This window comes from Chroicocephalus ridibundus, chromosome 23, assembly GCF_963924245.1.
Source record: "Chroicocephalus ridibundus chromosome 23, bChrRid1.1, whole genome shotgun sequence".
Taxonomy (NCBI): Eukaryota; Metazoa; Chordata; class Aves; order Charadriiformes; family Laridae; genus Chroicocephalus; species Chroicocephalus ridibundus.
Genome location: NC_086306.1, coordinates 6,506,539 through 6,525,509, shown reverse-complemented (window position 1 = coordinate 6,525,509; position 18,971 = coordinate 6,506,539). Strand labels below are relative to the sequence as shown.

Genomic DNA, 18,971 nt, shown 5'->3' with positions numbered 1-18,971 from the left:
TGTTATCTGAACTTTATTTTACTTTAAACTGTTTTTCCATGGCTTTGTGGTTTATATTGTATAAAGTAGGAAAACTGGGGCAGACGAGGTGCAGCTCCAGTGCGTAAAGACTAATCACCTGTTTTTATTTGAAATTAGCTGGGGATGATGTTTGTGTTGCCAGGTGGCCTCTTGGTGAGTCTGACGGGAAATGGGATTAACTGAGGGTCCCGGGTAGCTGGTACCTGTCACTTCACAATGTGAAGATATTTGAATGAGGGGACTGACTATTGATTGGGGTTCTTTCCATCTGTGACAATTTACAACTACTGCAGCTTTCCGTATTCTTTCCGAGACCAAATAAATTGAAAAATAAGAATCCTGAGATAATGATAAATCTGTCTCTCTATCTTGAGAAGTAGATGGCTTTGCATGTTTTGTTTATTCTCCACTGGCAGTTTTTCTTGGAAGTAGCAATTTAAGCAGGATAAGTTTAGCAGGTTTAGTCACAACAGTGATAAGCCGTGTATCTGCAATGAGAGCACCCTCCTTCCCCAGCGAGGGCAATGCAGATAGTTGAGGAACAGTCCTGGGCTGCCCTTCCATGCTGCTTTTTTGTAGGAGAAATGGTAGCTTTCCGAGCAGTGCCGTTCAAAATATCCGGTGGGACCCTGTAAGCGCTGCTAATTATTCCCCGCGTCTAATGTGGGACCTGCCTCAGGGACTGCTGTTACTCAGACGGCAACACCAGCATGGAGGAGCTCACGTCCGAACGTTTCCTCTTACAGAAACCACTCTGAGCTCCCTCAAGCAGCCGCACGCGGATAGTCCCCCGGTGGTACCGTCACCGCACCAGTGGCGAGACTCGGACAGATACTGCCAGCTCTGCGCAGCCTGGTTCAACAACCCCATGATGGCACAGCAGCACTACGACGGCAAAAAGCACAAGAAGAACGCGGCCAGGGCCGACCTCCTGGAGCAGCTGGGCAAGACCCTGGACCTGGGAGAGCTGCGAGGTGAGAGCGCCGGGGCGCGGGGAGCGAGGACCGGCTCCCCGCGGGGTCTAGTGGCCACGGCGGGGCCGCTGGTGCCCGCTGTGGTCACCGTTCCTCTGGTCAAGTGCTGCAGGGGACACCGTGGTGCTCTTGATGCTGTATGAGGTTCCTGCCGCTGTAAAAAAAAAAATCCCCTCCTCTAAGATGACACTCCGCAGTGCTGGCAGCATCCTTTAGAACTTGTTTCCTAGGTATTTCTTTTGCCGCTTCCTAAAATAGTCCCCTCCATTAGCGCACACTTCTGTCCTCCAGCAAATGTGGACCATCCCGGAGAGCTGAGAGGGGAGAACATGTAAAAGCGCTCAGCCTGCGGGGAAGTGGGGACGGGGATGTTTGTTGCTGGAGGCGGAGCACTCCCTGCGTCTCCCTGGTGGAGAAGAGGGTATTAGCTGTCATCTGTGATTTAATTAGTGCTTGTAAAACACTGCAATGGCCCTGGGTCAGCAGCAGAAAAGAGGAACCGAGCATTTGCTATGGGTATGTTAAACACAAGTTTTCTGTGTTCCCGCTGAAGGGAGAGCAGCCATCCATCCGCCTGTCCATCCCTCTGTCCTGGCCACGCCAGGAGGGGTCTGGCACCCACGAGGTGACCCAGATTTGGGCCTTGCACCCCGCCGGGAGGGAAACCCCCTCGTGCAGAGCCACAGCTGCAGCCTGGCCAGTACTGCGGCTGCTGCAGCCCCCCAGCATCGCTGGTCCCTCCCGTAGCCCCCTGGCATCCCTGGTCCCTCCCAGTCCCTCCCGTAGCCCCCCGGCATCCCTGGTCCCTCCCAGTCCCTCCCATAGCCCCCTGAGCATCCCTGGTCCCTCCTGCAGTCCCCCGGCATCCCTGGTCCCTCCTGGTCCCTCCCGCAGCCCCCCAGCATCCCCAGTCCTTGTCACGGTCATGCCTGGCGCTGATGAAGGACTGTCTCCATCACGCTGGGCCTGTTGATGGAGGTTTGCTAATTTATACCGGCTGAGGACTCTGAACAAAGCACGTTTTTAGTACAGAGGTGTAATTACAGGAGGAGGGGTACGAGCCTCCTGTTGGAAGTTTTCTCTGTGGCCTTGGTTATAATCCTCTATGCACACAATGTGTTTGACTGAAGCAGACTGAGGAAAAAGTGCAGGTTTGATTTTCAAACCCACGTGGGAGAGGAAGTCTGGTTCCCCAGCAAGACATTGCATTAACATTTTAGAATAAGTTGGGGTTTTTTCCTTGCTAAATGAAATAATTTTCCTTTAAATACTAATGACTATGCAGTATATTGTGCATTTCTTGATCTCAAGTAAACCTTGTAATGGTTATCCAGATCCTTCGTGTGCTACCTAGTGTGACTCACAGTGCCATAAATGATTCATGTGGCTGAGTCACTGCCCGCGCTCGAAAATGTGTGGGGAAATAAAACCTGGGATGCTAACATGGAAGTGCTTAGTACTTTGAACTGTGCCAAGCTCGAGAGTGGCTGAGGATGTCATTAACTGTAAATAAATCAATTGTGAAGTGTTTTACTCATTTAGCTTGTGCCTAGGAGAGCCAAAATCGGAGGGCTTTACTCACTCATCAGCCCGCGTTGGTTTTTAACGTTACGGTGGTTCTGTGCGTGGCTGGGACTTGCAGGTGAACCTGGCGCGGTGCTGCCAGCGCCTGGGGGTCGCGGGAGAGGGGGACAGCAGAGCTGGGCTGTCGGCATCCCCAGGGACGGGGGGGGCCACCTTTGGTCCCCTGGTTGCGGTTCACGGGTGCCCAGCGCTCTCTGACGCCGAGGAGCTGCTCAGCCGGGCTCGGTGAGCCCAATAGCCGACACGGAACGAGGTCTGCCGTGTGTCCTAGAAAACAGCCGTACCTGGGCAGATAAAGTCATGTCTGACTCGAGAAAAATGGTAAGTGTGGCAGTTTGGAGGTCACCAGTGGCGGCCTGTCCCAGGTTGTCAGTGAAATCTTGTCCGACCGACGCTTCGGACGGGTTTGGCGCCCGGCGGTGTTGATGGTGGGGTTATAAACCGTGTGCTCCCCCTGCCCCGCGCTCGTTTTGCTCCCTCGGTATTCACTGGAATGCGAACTCATTTCCTTTCCACGCTATCCCCGGTGGCTTCTCCCATCACAACTTGAAATATTAATTCTATTTTGACTACTGTGGGAGATGAACACTTGATGCATTGTGTGAGCCTGGAACGAGCAGTGTCAGTTGAAGTACAACACTTCAGCAGCCTTTGATGTTTTGATAATGGCTATAATAAAAGATTTATTGATAAATATGAATGTGTATTTGGAGGCATAAGAATAGAGATATATTTTTGGACAACTGATATTTATAGGAAACAAAAGCATTGATTCCTCTCGCCAAGTGCTCATCCTACAATTTTGAAGTCTTATTTTCTTCTCAGAGGAAAAAAAAAACCAGGAAAAAGAAGCCTAACGGCACTATTTCTCTAGTCTGCATGGAGTCAAAGCTGCGGTAGGTGCGGTGCCCGGTCCCACAGTTCACGTGCTTTGGCAGGTTTGGTACAAACCCTGGATTCTGGGCTCTGCCCGATGGCTTGTGCCCGTTCAGCAACAGGGAGCAGAAGCGGCTCCGCCGGAGGCTCCGTCTGGCAGCTCCTGCCTGCCCACGGCGGTTCCGCGCCATCACCCCGCCTTTCACCAGTGTCACCTGCTGTCTGGCAGCATCCATCCCGCGCTCCATCCCGCTCCGCCGGCGCGGGTGGGCTCGGCAGGGGCAGGGGCCTCAACCCAGGCTGGCAGGTCTCGTCCACGGGGAATCTAATTAATAACGGACTCTGCTTGTTGCTGGCGCCGAGCAGAAACCCCACAGCAAAACGCCCTCTTTGAAGGCTGATGCAGCGTTCGAACGTCTGGGCTTCATTAAGTGGATTCAGCGTGTCCTTTTCTTTCCTGTGTTACACCTTTGAATGAACAGACGGAGCAGCAGCCTTAACGTGCAGACAGACCCTTCTTTATCTCGCCAGCATCCGTAACCTGCGCTCGGCGCCTCTTGCGTGGCAGCGAACGGCTTGCCAAGGCACCTTGGGCTCTCTTTGATGCCTGCCAGTAAACCCTGAATTTTACATAGCGATGGAGACAGATTCAGGGCCAGCCTTGTGCGATGGGATCCTGTAAAACCGCAGGATCATGGCTCTTCTTCCCGGGACGCTTGGTCCCTGGTGGACAAGGCAGGCACCAGCCCTGGAGCAGAAAGCGGAGCATCTCAATGGGATTTCACTGCAAATCCCTAAAATAAAACACAGCAGCCTCCGCGGTAAAGCGGGATGGGGACAGCTGCACAGGGATGTTGTCACCTGAAGCCTTTGTATTTTCAGGTAAATTGTCATAGTTGCAGATGCTATCTAGAAAAACCAGGCAAAGAGCTGAGTTTCATTTTCCTCTCAGCTCGTAATTTCTGTGTATGCCTTATAAATACTTCTCGTTCTGTGCTGTCACTTCTGGTTAGTAAAGAGCGATTTAACAAGTACTCCCCTGGAATGTGTTTTAATGCATTTTATGCAGAATGACATTAATGACTTTACTTGTTAATATTTTATTTAATGGATATAGGAGCACATTCCATTTTACATGAGCGCATGTCATGATGCAGGGGAGGGAATGCTGGTGTGTCATGAGGATGCAGAAGCAGATGTGAATACAGAGCGAGCACCGCGTTTCCTAGCGCTGACTGCTCCGGCTGGGACCACCCTCCCGTTGCAGACTCCCTGCTGAGCTCATACTCGACTCAGCACGCTTTCGTCGGGTGTATTTGATGAAACCACAGTTTCAGCCAAGTTGGCAGCTTTGGTAAGCTCCAGCGAGATCACACGCTGCTAATTTTGATGTTCTGGAGGTGACTGTTGCCTGCGGTTTCAGCCTGCAGTTTATCTGCGGCTGGCTTCCTTTCCCTGTCTCTCGTTTTGGCGGAGTTCGTGTCACACTGGAGGCTTTTCCTGCACAGCCCATCTCAGGATGCTGGGTTTGGGCTGGGAGGTCCTGCAGCCCTTGTCCTGCCGCAATGTGGCTTCTGGCCGCCTCCACACTGGCCGGTCCAGCCCTGGCAACGTCTCCGTCCGTCTGGAGCCTGTTGGCCAGCAGCCGTGGGATTCTGCTGGCCACGAGCGAGTCCACAGACCCGTCCCTTCCGCGGCCACGTTTTCTGGCTGGTGGGAAGAGTTCCCCTGTGCTGGATGCGGGGAGCAGAGACGGGGTTCCCCCTCCTTCATCATCGCGAGCAGCCTTGACACGCTGCTGGGCAAAAAAAAATCAGTATCCCAGTTAGGAGCTGTAATCGCTGATGGCGTTTCCACCTACACAAGCAATTAAGATTCAATAAGGCTGCTGTTAATGTATGCTGTTAAATTAGCTGCTGAGCATTAGAACCTTATTACCTTAATTTAAAGTATTACAGTGGCTTACTTCCCTGGGCGGATCTCTGCCGTGCGGCCCTCGCGGCGTGGTCCCGGGGCTCGCTCTGCATCACCCGTGTCAGCCGGCGCTGCCTCCTCCGTCCTGCCCCGGCCTCGTGGCACGGGCTGGGGGGGGTTTCTGCCGCCTCTTGGCTCAATAAGGGGAACGGGAGCCGCCAGCTGCAGAGAGGGTTTGGCTGTAGGACCACCGCTGCTGCCGCGAGCGTGCCCCCAGTCAGGACAGCAGCCTTGAGCGCGTTCGCAATTTGATTTTTGTTCCGTGGCACATCACAACACATGAAAATACAGACGACTATTTAAATACTTATCCGTTATCCCTTACTTGCTGTTTTCAAGTGCTTATCTGGATATTTTTTGAAATATTTTTAAAGAGGGATATTTAACTTTATGTGGGGCCAAATTCCTAGGTGAGAGGTTTATGAGGTGCTTGAGGAAAGTGGGAGTGTTGCTATAGCTGGTGTCCGAAGTTCAGAAAAGGAAAAGTGACTTTCTGAGAGCCTGTAGGTACAGCTGGGGAATGGTTAGTGTGTATATAGTTAATTATGGTAAGCATAAACTGTTAGAATTTGAGAATGCCATACGTTACTTGTTCTAACTGAATTGTTTTAACAATGTCTGTGAAGAAATAATACTGTGGAAAGGCAAAAGAGACCGTTGCATGGTACATTAAAAGTGTTCCTAAAGAGCGCAGCAGCCCGTGGTAGGAATCCCACAACTCCGATAGTTGTAAGCAGAGCCCTTCAATTAAGCTTGAAACGGTCTGTTCAGATCTTCATGGAGGGGAATCAGTGCAAAGCAGAAACCTGACCACAGAGACTCTAAAATTTGCAATTCCCTTTTTTTCTAGGAGGACAGGACAGAAATTACGTGAGCATCACTGGTTTACTGTAACGCCGACGTACGCGTGGTGTCAGCGATGCTAATGCCGTCTGGGATGCCAAGGGGATTATTAGGATGTTAAAATACAAAAGAGAGGAGGAGAGAAGAAATCGCTCTCTGAGACTCGGCGTGCTGAGAGAGACAACAGCACCAGGGGACCGGGAACACTTAGGTCTGCGTTTATACACTTAATTCATGTCAGCTTTCGCCCTGCGTACCGGGAGCGAGAGCCCTGATTGCCGTCTCCCTCTTCCAGGGATGGCCAGAAGGGAAACAGGCGTTTCATGTACCCCCGGCTGCACTCTGCCTTTTCGGTGAGCACATGTTAGATGAGGCAGAGAAGTGACTGTTCCTGTAATTCTGCTCTGAAATCGCTGTACTCTTTTCCCGAGGTGAAAGAATAATGGAGTTACATTGTAGGTACGCTGTCAGGAGAAGAGAAAAGAGCCCTGTCCTGTCCCGGGGACGCTGCCACGGGTTTGTACCCCCCCGTCTTGTCACCAGGTTCACTGCATTTGTAGAAACCAGAAAGTGTTTTGTTTTCCTGCCCTTCGTGCTCGCAAAGCACAGGGACCGGGGACGTCGGGTGTTGGAGAAGGGCAAGGACCTGGTTTTGTTGTTGTTGTGGTTCCTAAAGGAGGCTTCTCATTTTCTCCCACAAAAAATAGATTTTGAACCCAGGTAGTGGCCATCTCTTGGCCCAGGTCACTTCCTTGTGGAAGGAGAAAGAAATTAAAAAAAAAAAAAAGAAAAAGAAAAGAATTGAATCTGCTTTTTCAGCTTTTGCAGGTGTGGAGGGGCTTCGCCGGCAGCATCGCGTTCTTCTGTGATTGCAAAAGTCATTGAGGAACGTTTGGGTGAAGACCCGTCTAGAAGCGCAGAACAGCAATCAGTGTGGGTAATTGCGTGATCTCTCGAGAGCTGAGCCGGCTGATCGCCTCTCCAGAGGGAGGGAGGAGTGCACCAGGGCGCTACGAATAAATGCCTCAGGAACGGGCCAAACTCCGCGTTTTCCCAGGAAATCTAAACTGACACGAATCAAAAATAAAACCAGCCATTTTCAGCAGGCACTGGGCAGCACGCTCTCTTGGGAACCAGCCTTTCCTCCTTCGCCTCTGATTGCTGCCTGCCTGCCGGATTCCTATTTTTAGATTTTCAGCTTTCCAGAGGCGGCAAAGTCTTGATTTCCTTGTTCTGCTGAGACCTGAAAATGCTCTCGACCTTAAGTCACTAAATTGTAATTCTGAGATGCAAACTGTTAAATGAGGAAGAAATCATTTTCCTATTTAGCACAATAAATAGTGCTGAGAATAGCGGTTTTTGTCTCTCTGGGCAGCTCAGGTGACTGTTTGCCTCAGGCTGTGCTGTACAGAGGTTGCATCCGTAACCCCGGACTTTTTCCCTACCCCTGACCTTCTTCCCCCTTCCCTGAGACCCAGCCAGGACAATTCGCTTTATTACAAAGTCTGAGATAACACGGGGTGGAAGGGATGGTATCAGAAGAAAAGCCGTAGTAGCTCTCCCAGCCTGAGTATCAATCTCCAGTAAAAAAACTGAACTTTAGTAGCAACGTAAAAGCTATTACAATTTTTAAATGAGCAATTTTTATTATCTCCGTCAATCATCTCCTGCCTCTTGCTTTTTTTACCTTACACGACAATTAGTTGAACACAGTTTGGAGACATTTCCGCGTCGCACACAGAGAAAGGCGGCTCTTCTCTTGTTGCGACGCTCGTGTCGGCAGTGCCGGCCGCCACCGTCGCGCGGGCTCCTGTTCCTGCTCCGCGCGTGCACAGCACTCAGGTGAATAACCGTCTTGCCTGAGGAGAGTGTCTCGGAGACGAGAAGTTTGATGTCACTGAATCGGCGAGGCACAGGCTGATGTTGCTGGGTTTGGTTCTTCGGCTGGGGGGTTTTCCAGCGAATGCGCCGAGAGGCTGTTTCTGTGACTTCCCTTATAAATGGCTCTGCAGCTTCTGTTTGAGATGGGCATGAATCTGCTTAATTGCCTGTTTTTTTCCCTTCCCTGCGATCTGTGCCCAGCGGCAGAGCAGTGCGGTTGGAGAGCTGTTTAACCGGGTGCTTTTCCCGCACAGGGACCCACGGGCGCTGCTCCTTGGCGGGGGGGTCCCTGCTCCAGCGGCCCCTTCTCAGGGTGCGGGATGGGCCAGAGAGACCCCCTTTCTGTCACTCTGGGGGTGTTTGTGTGGTTTGGTTCCACGCTGCTGCCACCGCTTCTCTCCTCCGTGTGAGCTGGAGATAAACCTTGTCCTCTGCGGAGCCCGGCACAGCCACCGGCCCCGTCTGCTCCCTCCGTAACTCGGCCACTGCTCTTGCATCGTCTTCTCTGCGATTTCATAGAATAGAATCATAGAATGGTTCAGGTCAGAAGGAACCTTGAAGATCATCCAGTGTCACCCCCTGCCCTGGGCAGGGACACCTCCCACCAGCCCAGGTTGCTCCAAGCCCCGGCCAACCTGGCCTTGAACCCCTCCAGGGATGGGGCAGCCACAGCTTCTCTGGGCGACCTGGGCCAGGGGCTCACCCCCCTCACAGCAAACAATTTCTTCCCCAGATCTCATCTCAGTCTCCCCTCTGTCAGTGTAAAACCCTTCCCCCTCGTCCCATGGCTCCCCTCCCTGCTCCAGAGTCCCTCCCCAGCTTTCCTGGAGCCCCTTTAGGGACTGGAAGGGGCCGGAAGGTCTCCGCGGAGCCTTCTCTTCTCCAGGTTGATTTACACGGTGATAAAATAAAATGCAGTATATTTACTTGGAAAATCACTTGCAACTGTGGCAATCAAATAGACAAGAAATGGAAAGTAGCAATGGCAGCAGAGAGATTTGTTAGAAGGTAAAAAACCCAAACAGTTCCCTCCCCCCCAAACCCACACAAAACAAACCCAACAAAAGTTCCTAACGTTTGCACTGCGAACCCGCCGAGATGTTCTGTCTAGTTCAGTGGTACTCGGTTGGCCAGCAGCAAGAGCAACAGCTTCATAAATAGTTGTTTGTTATTGTGTCTGAGAAGGGCTAAAATTAGTGAAGTCGGGGGCTGCAGACAGGTATCGCGGCCAGTAAATCCCTCGGGCAGGTGAGCTGCTGGCTCCCAGCTCTCGGATGGGCACCTGGCACCAGCCGCGTCGCTGGCTCCGGGAGATGGGCGGCTGCGTGCGGCAAACACGGCCCGTCCCTGCGGTGGGCGAACCAGGGCTCATCCCTCTGGAGAAAAAAAACAGAGTTCCTAAGTGACCTGGCTCCTAAGTACGCTAACGAGGAATTGCCCTGAGTTGTGCTCGCTACCCAAAAACCAGCAGAATAAATGGGGCCTCGTGTGCTCGTTAGTCTGAGGGCAGCGGCGCTCATGAGCCACCCGGGGGGGATGCTCGCGCGGGAGAACTGCGGGGACCGCGGTCCCAGGGGCGATTTGCCTTTGAAGCCTGCTTGGTTCTGCTCGGTCTGTGCCTTTTAAGAGTAGTCCTTTACGCTTCGCTGATGCCTGTGTATCCTGGCCTGGAAAAGTAAACAGCTGGGTTACTGTAAAGAGAAGTGTCTGGGAAATTAAATTTGAGATCTGAGTACTTTCTAATGAACTAGAAGTTTGCTGGGGGCAAGGGTTAATGCTTTTTTTTTCCCCTCTCCCTTCCCTCCCCCTCTTTCTTCAGCCATTTTCACTCATTTTTACTTTCCAGCTGCCGTTTTGGTTCAGAATAGCGATCCTGAAGGTGTTTTTCCTCCCGGCACAGCCCCGAGCGTGCCCTCAGCGAGTCGCGGGGCCGGGGCCGAGGGCAGCGCACAATTAACCACTCTGGGTTTCTCTCGGCAGGGCTGAAGCGCAGCTACACGTGCAACACCTGCAGCGTCACCCTGAACTCCATAGAGCAGTACCACGCGCACCTGAAGGGCTCCAAACATCAGACCAAGTGGGTATCTCCCTGCTTTTCCCCGTGGCCTCCTGTCTGCCCGTGTCTGCCTAGATGAATGTATATATAATATAATGCTTTACACGCCGATAGCCCTGTCACCCGAGGAGCTCCGGGTGTTTTGCAAACACAGATATCGGCGGCAGCTCCAGCTGGAGAAGGGCAGGGCTGAGCCCGGGTGGGCTGCCCGTGGCCCCACCGGAGCCCAGAGGGCTCTTGGCTCTTAATTTCCTGCCAGTCACAGCGTGCCCCGGTGAAGCTGCTGGCAGCTCATCCCGTTTTCCAGGCAGCCTGACGCCTTTCACTGCTGGAGCTTTGCCCTGGTTTCCTGGGTTCTGGCTGCAGCCTCGGGGATGGTCCTGCAGGCGCAGCTGGGGCTGGGGGCTGTCACCCTGCGGAGGGGATGGGGACAAGGGCTGTCACCCTGCGGATGGGATGGGGACGGGGTCTGTCACCCTGCGGAGAGGACGGGGACAAGGGCTGTCACCCTGCGGATGGGACGGGGATGGGGACGGGGTCTGTCACCCTGCGGAGGGGATGGGGACGGGGGCTCCTGCCAGAAAGGTGAAGTGTGTTGAGGGCAGGTCCTGCTTCCCGGAACATCTTCCTTCTCTCCTGCAGACCGCTCCTCTAGCCCCGCTTCTCAGGAGAACCCCCCCAGGGCCGTCGTTCCACACATCCGCAGGGACGCCCCTCATCTTCAGCCTGTCCTTCATGGCGTATCGGATTTTGGCAGTGCCTTTACAGCCTAGCGAGCCTTATAGCTTTGAGCATCGCTGCCCCGAGTCCTCAGCCTCAGCTGGCCCTCCCCAGGGAAATGTGTCAGAAGGTGCTGGGGCACCCGAATACCTGCCCATCCCCTCCTCTAACCGGGCAGAGCCGCTGGTTTGGGACAGATGGAGAAGAAATGGGCGGGAGCGACCCAAGACGTTAACTCTGTCTGGTCCTGGTGCTGCGGGCGCTCGTGCTCAATGACACAGAGTGTGTGGCTTCTCCCGTGCGTTAAACCTCAGCAGAGACACTGGGAGCGTGATGGGATTAGGTGTTTTCATGTGAAAGTGTTTGTGCTGTGATTTAGAGCAATTATATATTACCCAACTTTGAGACTTGGAGGGAGTCTGCTCTGTCAATTAGTACAAATTATTAAAACGAAGTGATAAAGATACATGGTACCAGAGAGTAGATTAATGAACTAATCTCTCTTAATACACTTACATGTGAGCTTTGGGAGCCGTTTCAGGCTGAAGCACTCGGGACTGCCCAGATTAGAAGAGGGGTATAAAAGGTGTCGTTAGTTACTGAAATACTTCAGGTAGCTTTACGGGCAGCCTGAAAGATGAGGCAGGATGAGCAGAACCAGCAGTAAGTGCTAATGTCTAATTTTGCTTAAGCTACCAAAGGATAAATGCAGACCTTCCCCAGCTGATGTTAGACCTTCAGAGATTCCTGGTATTATTCACCGTAGCTCTATCCTATTTATTCGCGGAGCATTTGAATGTCTTCCAGTCGCTACCCTGTCTGGACGGGAGCGTGTAGGCATATTCCGGATCTCAATTAGCAGGAGGAACTGATGGTGTCAGACTTTCTAATGAGGGGATGTTCTCCCCTGCCTCCGGGCCGTTGTGGAGTGGCCGGAGGGATCCAGCTCAGCTCCTGTCCGGGTGTTTCGGGTCAGGCAGGTGAGACGTGGTTTGAGGCCGTGCCACGAGCCGTCTGGGACCTTCAGTAAGTCCTTTCTGCCTCCGTCTCCTTTCTCTTCCAGCACGCGGAACTGCTGGCGCATCCCTGCTGTGCTGGGTTTGGTGGGCAGCGGTGGGACCCTGCGGGACCGCGCGGACGGGCTCCGTGTCCGCACCCGGTGCCGTGAACTCCCGCTGCCGGGGAGCAGAGCGGGAGAGCTCTTCCCCTTGGAAAGCCGGGATGAGAGCAGCTGCCATGTGCTGCCCCGGCTCAGAGCTGTAATTTATCCTTCCTCTGCCAGTCCTGAGCTTGGATTGTTACTGCGGTTGTTGCTGCTGGTGTTACTGCAAGGGACAAAGGAGGTCACCTGAAGTCAGAGCAGCCTCATGGACAGGAAATACAGATGTGCAGAGGAGATGCGGTACTTCTTCTCGGTGCCGGGAGGGTGCCTCGCATCCTCCCTTTTATACCCACTCCTTCTGCTTTTGTTTTCCAATCACCTGCAATTAGCAGAGCGTCATCTCCACACTTAGTTCTGCAGAAGGATAATTCCTTCTGCATCTGTTCCTTTCCCAAATGTTTCCTTCTGACCTACTCTGGCGAAAATGGCAAAGACTGAGGATCCCTCTGCTCCATCTCTTCCCGTAGCTGGAGCAGGAGCCTGACAGGGAGTGCGTCCACTGCAGAACTCGGGGCTGAAGGGGAAGTCTGGGTGAGGAACCCGCAGGAGTTGAGACGTAATTTACATCCTTTATTGCAGCCGGTCGGGGAGAAGACCCCGAGGGGGTGGTGCGGGTTGGAGGCTCCCGGTTTCCCGTCCCATCCCGCTGGGACACCAGCCAGCCAAACGACGTTGCTCTATTTTAGTGCCGGGGCTCGGTGGCACTCGCAAGCTTTCCCAGAGCTTCCCGGAGCTTGGAGAGCACAGGAATTATTGATAGAAGGCCCGTTTCTCTTTCATCTCGGGGAGGATGGAGCCAGCCTGTGCAGGGAACACCAGAGCGGCAGAGGCCTGCAGGACTCCCACTTTATTTCTTTAGGGCCTTCCTCTTTTGCAAATTAATATTCTTATCAGTCTTTCTAAATATAGTTTCTTATCATTTGTTCATAATGACTTAAATCTGGTCCCAAGAGATTTCCATGGGCATTCAGTACAAGAGGGAAGAAAGTAATAGATTCAAAAGGAAGTATGCTACAAATGTAATAATGGAATGCCAATTAGAGACATTCGTCTGACCAATTTCTATGGGAAATTGCTCTGATTATTCTATTTCCTCCATCCATTGTTCATTCTTATACAAATTTCTTTGAAGCTAAGTACCCAAGCACAGCACAGATCTCTCCGGCGCCCATAGGAAAGTGCGCGGGAGACAATAGATGGGCAGCTTCGGTTTGCGCACAACAAAAGCTCTTCCCACCCTCTAATTAGTGTGTAACCAGATTTTACTCTCCGTGTTTAAAGCTATTTTTGCAGTTTCGTTGCCCTCTATGTGGGACCAAGGGAATGAGTTATCCATGTGTTTTATCCCAAATCAGTTATCCCCTCCCAGTCCGAGGGGTCTGTAACAGCCCCGCCACCACGGGACGTGGCTGGACCCGGCGATGCAGCCCCAGAAGGAGTCGGGGGGGTCTCATCACCATCGTTCTGCTGTTTGACACCCACCCAGAGAGGACCCTGTACACGGTGTTTGCACAGAGTCCCGCGCCTGGGACGAGAGCAGGTAGCAAAAGAATTCAGAGAGGGGAAGCAGTTCGTACAGCTCGTGTTCCTGACTACAGAAATTGTCTATGACGAAGAAATCTTCGTTTCCAGCGCTGTCAGTGCATACTCTGTGAACAGTTGCTCTGCGTCACGTCTTGACTGTTGTACGAGTGACTGAGGGTGCACGTGCAGTGCAAAGGCACGGGCAGGGCTGCGTCTCCGCCTGCGCAGCGTTCCGTGGGCAATTACCTCTTCTGTACAAAGAAAGTCAATTTTGAAGTCCAGAGCTGGTCCTTCTGACCGGTTGCCACCGCGTCTCCGTCCCAGGGCACGGCCGGCCCGTGGCAGCACCGTGGGGTGAAGCACAGGAGAACGCGCTCGGCGCTGGGGGCCAGGGGAGGATGCCGTGCCCCCCGCAGCCTCCGCCTGCCTTGGCGAGTGCTTTGCCCACTGGTTTGTGCTGTTCCCGTTACTGCTGGTTAGTGTCAAAGACTGTCCTCTTCCTTATAACTCAGGCTGAAGCCAGAGGATTGCAGTTGCCAAGGCAACAAAACATTTTATGTAGCTGTCATACTTCATATAATTAAAAAAAATAAGGCGGGAGAGGGTTGCAAAGGAAAAGGGATTTTGCTGCGGGACAGGTCAGCAGGGAAGGTGACTGTGGGCTGGAAGCTGGTAGCACCCAAAAAATACTGGGCAGATGAGTCTTCTGGAAAGCGGCTTTAGGAGAGAAGAACTTTCATGAGGAATGAGTCAAGTTGTGGGTATTTATTATAGTTCTCCAGAGAGCAAGGCACGACCGAGCCGCTGCTGGAGTTGCTTTTAATAACCCCCCGCAGCAGCCCTTGAAGTGCTGCTTCGCAGGACGAGGTGTTTGCGCCCCTTCGCTTCTGCGCGGCGCCGGCGGTGCCGGAGCTCCACGAGCACAGCGGCAACTGAAGGCTGCGAACCCTGCAGATACCCTCCGCTGGCGGGGAGAGCTTAGCTGCTTATTTACAGGACGATCAGGGGCTCGCCTGAACGCTTCCCACTGAACTTGGGATTGACACTGAATTGACCAAAAGATGGGGAAAATGGAGGGTTGGGGCGAGGGGAAGCTGATATTCCTGGCCGGTATTTTGGTGTTGAATAAAAGATGCAGGAGGAGGTAGCTGGTGTGCAGCAAGTCCTTATCCCTCTGGCCAGTGAATATGCAAAGCAAGATGATGGCTGCTGGCTCCCAGTTTTTCTCCCGAGTGCGGGTACTTTAAGCTGTGTGCTTGAAAATAAAGGCAAAATGCATCCTTTTTTAATCCTCTCATAAAGGGGCTAGAGCCAGACACAGGAGAATATCTCTTTCAAGGCATCACAAACCTGGCATCTGTTCTGCGCGTGCCAGGGCCGGGCAGTGCTCGTCCCAGCCGTGTCGGGGACGTGTCCCCGTGCGGAGCCGCCGGCCGGGGCTGCTGGCAGCGTCTCGGCCCGTGGAGCTGCAGCGCGGGCTGTGCTCGGCTGCAGGGGCAGGACTGAAATGGGGCTGGACTCTGGAACATCTGCAGCGGGGAGGAGCGCTAAACCTTTAATTAGGGATTTATGAACTGTGCAGAGATGATTGAGTCATTGTTTGACTTGCTTTCCAGAAATAGAAGTGGTGGTTTTTTTTAATCTCCCCCTCTGCCTTCCTCCTTCCCGCCAGGAGCAGCGGGATGAGGAGCTCCGGCTGGACCGCGGTCCCACGGCTCCGTTTCTATGGGGACGGGTGGCAGCCGAAACACTGGCTCCTGGGGAGCTGCTGGAAGGAGGGTGCGTTATCTCGGAAATATTGGGAGAGAATCCCATGCCAGCTTTGCTCCTTCCTGCTTGCTGTAGGCTGCAAGAAACAAAACTTCCCTTTTATCTGGTGTATGCAAACTGAAAAGATGAAAAACCACTGCTGAAAGTGATTTGCAACAAACGACAGAGCCTTAAAGTCCTGGGTAGTTGTGAAAGAAGCCAGAGGAGATTCAAATTCTGGGGTCAAAGAAATGCTCGTGTGGAATATTAACTTAGGGCTTTGCAAAACGCTCTTCCCTCCTTTGGTTATCCCGCGCGGGTGGCGGGACTGGGGACAGGGTGCGGCGTTGGGCGCTGTGACCAGGAGGAGGTGGCTGCGTTTGGGCAGACGCTGCGGAGCGCCCGGCTCCAGGGATGAAGTAGCTCCTCAGGGGCTGGCGGATGAGAGGACCAAAGATGCTGCTGGCAGAGAACCAGAGCCCAGACCCGCCTTTGATGTAAGTGCCATCTCTGGGCCGGTTGCAAATACATCAAGCGCTGTAATAATGTGCGGATAGCGAGGGCTGTGAGCTACCCTCCGCCGTCCTGGCTGTCAGCAACGGGAGGCTGAGATCCAGCCCCAGTAATTAAGAGTCTGACTATATGGGGCTGATGATTCCCACTTCCATAAAGAAGAATTTTATCTTCTCGCCTTTATTTTGTCTCTTTGATCAGCCAGACCTCTCTGCCACATCTAGAGCTCACAAATGTATTCTGGGGTTTTATAACTGCTCATTTACACATTCATAGATGCTAATACATGTCTAGGTTTCCCTTTCAAACTCAGGCTTTCTGATTAATTTTAGGGTTTTTTGCAGAGAGGGGACCCGATCCTGCAGCTGTCGTTGGGGTAGAATGGATTCTGTGGGGACCTGAACGTGGGGAAGGGGCGCAGGGTTCGGTCCAGAGCGGTGCCTGGGGGTGAGCGGGGGCGGTTGTGGTTTGGAGGGTGCCCCGAAGGTCTCCCTGCACAGCCCTTCGCCTGGTCCTTGGGCTGCGCCCCGAGAAAGCCCGGATGATTAACGGCCTGCTGAGGAGCAAACGACAGCAGGCTTGGTGCCTGACAGGCGGGTTTTTGGGTTTTTTTTTTTGTTTCTGATTGAGAACACAGATGCCTAATTGGAGCAGGGCATTTATTAACATAAGCTGCTTGGCTCTTCAGCAATCGGAGCTAATCAAAGTACTGTAAATATCGTGCCTGGAGAAATGTCACCCTTCGCCGTCATTGCATTTCCATATTTTTTCCAATCTATTTAAGAAAGTGTAAACAAACATTTCCAGCCCGCTGTGGCTGGAGCGCGTTCCCGGTCGCGGTTCCCGGGGTGGGCAGCGCAGGGAGCAGGAGCGGAGCCGGCAGGTCCCGGGCACCGGCTGAGGCTCTCCCGGCTCCGGGGCTTTGGGCGTTTATGACGTGCCAAAAAGCCGGAGACGGGACTAGAGGAAGCCTTTGGCAGTTCCTGACTGCATTTGTGTCGGATTTTGTGCAAGATGTTATTTCTGTTTCCCTGGGTTTTTCCAGCCCCGTCCCCGGTGCTGGGGGGTTGAGCTCCCTCCTGCGCATCCTCGCCCAGGGTGAATGCGCTCTTTGAGATAAAATTTCCAATAAATTCCAGGAAATTATGTCAAATACTTGAGTTCCACCATATACTTTACAGCAAAGGCAAATGATTTTGTTCTTGCTTTGATGACTGCAACTTTTATTGGTAGCAGTAACAATCTCCATGTGCTTTCTCTAACATATAGTGGCTGATGCCTAAAATACAAAGAAGCCTTTAGAGTGATAATAACTCCAGAAGATGAATAGTTATAAAAGGTAGATGGAATTGAAAGCCATTTTAATTTGTCATTATTTCAGTTCCAGAGAGCAGCTGAATAATTACACTGCCTATGAAGAGAGAGTGTGTAATACTTGCTCTCATTATAGGATTAAATTGTCTCCCTTCCTTTTACTGTAAGTGAAAATAAAGATATCTGATATCTTCTGGTTTGATCATAATTTGAAAGCCCCAGAATGGCTCGTGCAACTTTGTTTTGTGGTGCTGGGTGTACGGATTAATTATTTTAATGTAAAGCATAAACATTGGACTGATATCTCAAAGCGTAGGCCTGAGATCGCCAAGACTCGCTGCATGAGAAATTCCTTATCGGCCAAAAATGCGTTGGAGCGAGGAAAGTTTTGCAGGGTTTGGTAGGCTCCTGAGCAAGTTTAAACTGGGGAGCTAAGGGAAGCACGCTTTTTTCAGGTTGTTAGAGGAGCTTCGGCGCTGCAGGGGGTGTGGGGAGCTGGGCACGCTCTCTGGGGACGGGGAGCGAGAAGCTCCGGGGGCGGCCGGGGGGGCTCAGGACCTGGCCCCGCTCCGGCACCGTCGGGGCAGAGACTGACCGCGGCTTCCTTTCTGTCTTGCAGCCTGAAGAACCAGTAGTAGTTCCTCAGCCGAGACAGGGGGAACCACCCAGGCTTCTGCTGCGGGAGGAACTGCTCAGCGAGGAGAGGATGCTTTCCTGGACAATGATCCTGTGTGGATTCGATAATTAACGTGTAACTAACCTTCGCTTTGGACAAATACATGGATTTTTTTTTTTTTTTTAATTTTGTGGTGAGTTAAAATATTTCAATGGATTTTTTTACCCTTTCAAGATAATATTTATTCAGCACAGAGTCTAGAGTATAACAACTATCCTGTAAATACAGCACTTAATCATCACTCATCTTCAGAGACAGTGGAAACAAAATATTTTACTTTTGCATATTTATTCTTAGATTTCCTCCAAGAGTATAAAATTATTCTATTACATTATCCATGATAGCGATGTAATCAGTCTTCAACCAGAAATAAACATACTTTCTTCACCTTCTCCAGCATGGTTTGTGTCGGCACACACAGAGCAGCAAAAAATGAATCACGGGGATTGTATAACGGATGAATTTTTTTCCTTTCCTCTTTGTCTTCAGCAAAAAAATGGTTCGCTGAGCAAAGGAAGCTAAAATGAAAGCATAAAATCCTTTTCCTGCCGGTAGGATTCCTCCCAGCTAGATGGAAGCTGTTCGCGTTATCGACTTCGCTGATGCTGACCTAAAGCCAGACGTTCTCTGCTGCTGCCGGGAGAGGCAGCCCCGCAGGAGACAGCGGGACGGACGGCGGGACCGCACCGGTGGCAGTGGCGGCCGAGCTTGCCGGGGAGTCCCGCGCCGGTAGCGCCGGCTGCGAGTGCATTCCCTGCGCACCCGCAGGGAGACGGCGGAGAGGCGGCGGGGACCGGCCGTGGGGACGGTGGAGAGGCGGCGAGTGGAGGCTGGTTTCAGGACACCGAGGCCGACCGTCGTGTGTCCCCAGAGCCACCCTTGCTGAGCAGCGGGTGCCGGGCAGGAGCCACGGCCGCGGCAGGGAGAGCCCTCGCCAGCGGTGAGTTTGGCACCAGGGCAGAAACCGCCTGGGGACGGAGGGTGCGACGCTGTGGGAGCCGAGCTGTGCTCCCGCCGAGCCCTGGCGTTTCCCGCGGTGCGGGCGGAGGGGCTGGACCCCAAGGCTCTCCCCGCATCAGAAACCCCTGCATTTGCGGCCGTATT

At 52.7% G+C, this 18,971-nt stretch overlaps 1 protein-coding gene across 7 annotated transcripts in view; it reads left to right on the top strand.

Annotated features, from left to right (window-relative positions):
* The window catches only part of ZMAT4 (zinc finger matrin-type 4), a 63,843-nt gene extending 45,492 nt beyond the window's left edge, over nucleotides 1-18,351 (top strand). Inside the window, exons 3-5 of one of the 7 annotated variants that reach the window (XM_063358555.1) lie at nucleotides 768-995; nucleotides 10,134-10,230; nucleotides 17,811-18,351. In XM_063358555.1, the coding sequence (XP_063214625.1) occupies nucleotides 768-995; nucleotides 10,134-10,230; nucleotides 17,811-17,826 (341 nt within the window). In that variant the 3' untranslated portion in view covers nucleotides 17,827-18,351. The remainder of the gene's footprint in view (nucleotides 1-767; nucleotides 996-10,133; nucleotides 10,231-17,810) is intronic. The other 6 variants (XM_063358552.1, XM_063358558.1, XM_063358553.1 and 3 more) reach the window with 6 other exon arrangements.
* The last annotated feature ends 620 nt before the right edge of the window (nucleotides 18,352-18,971 follow it).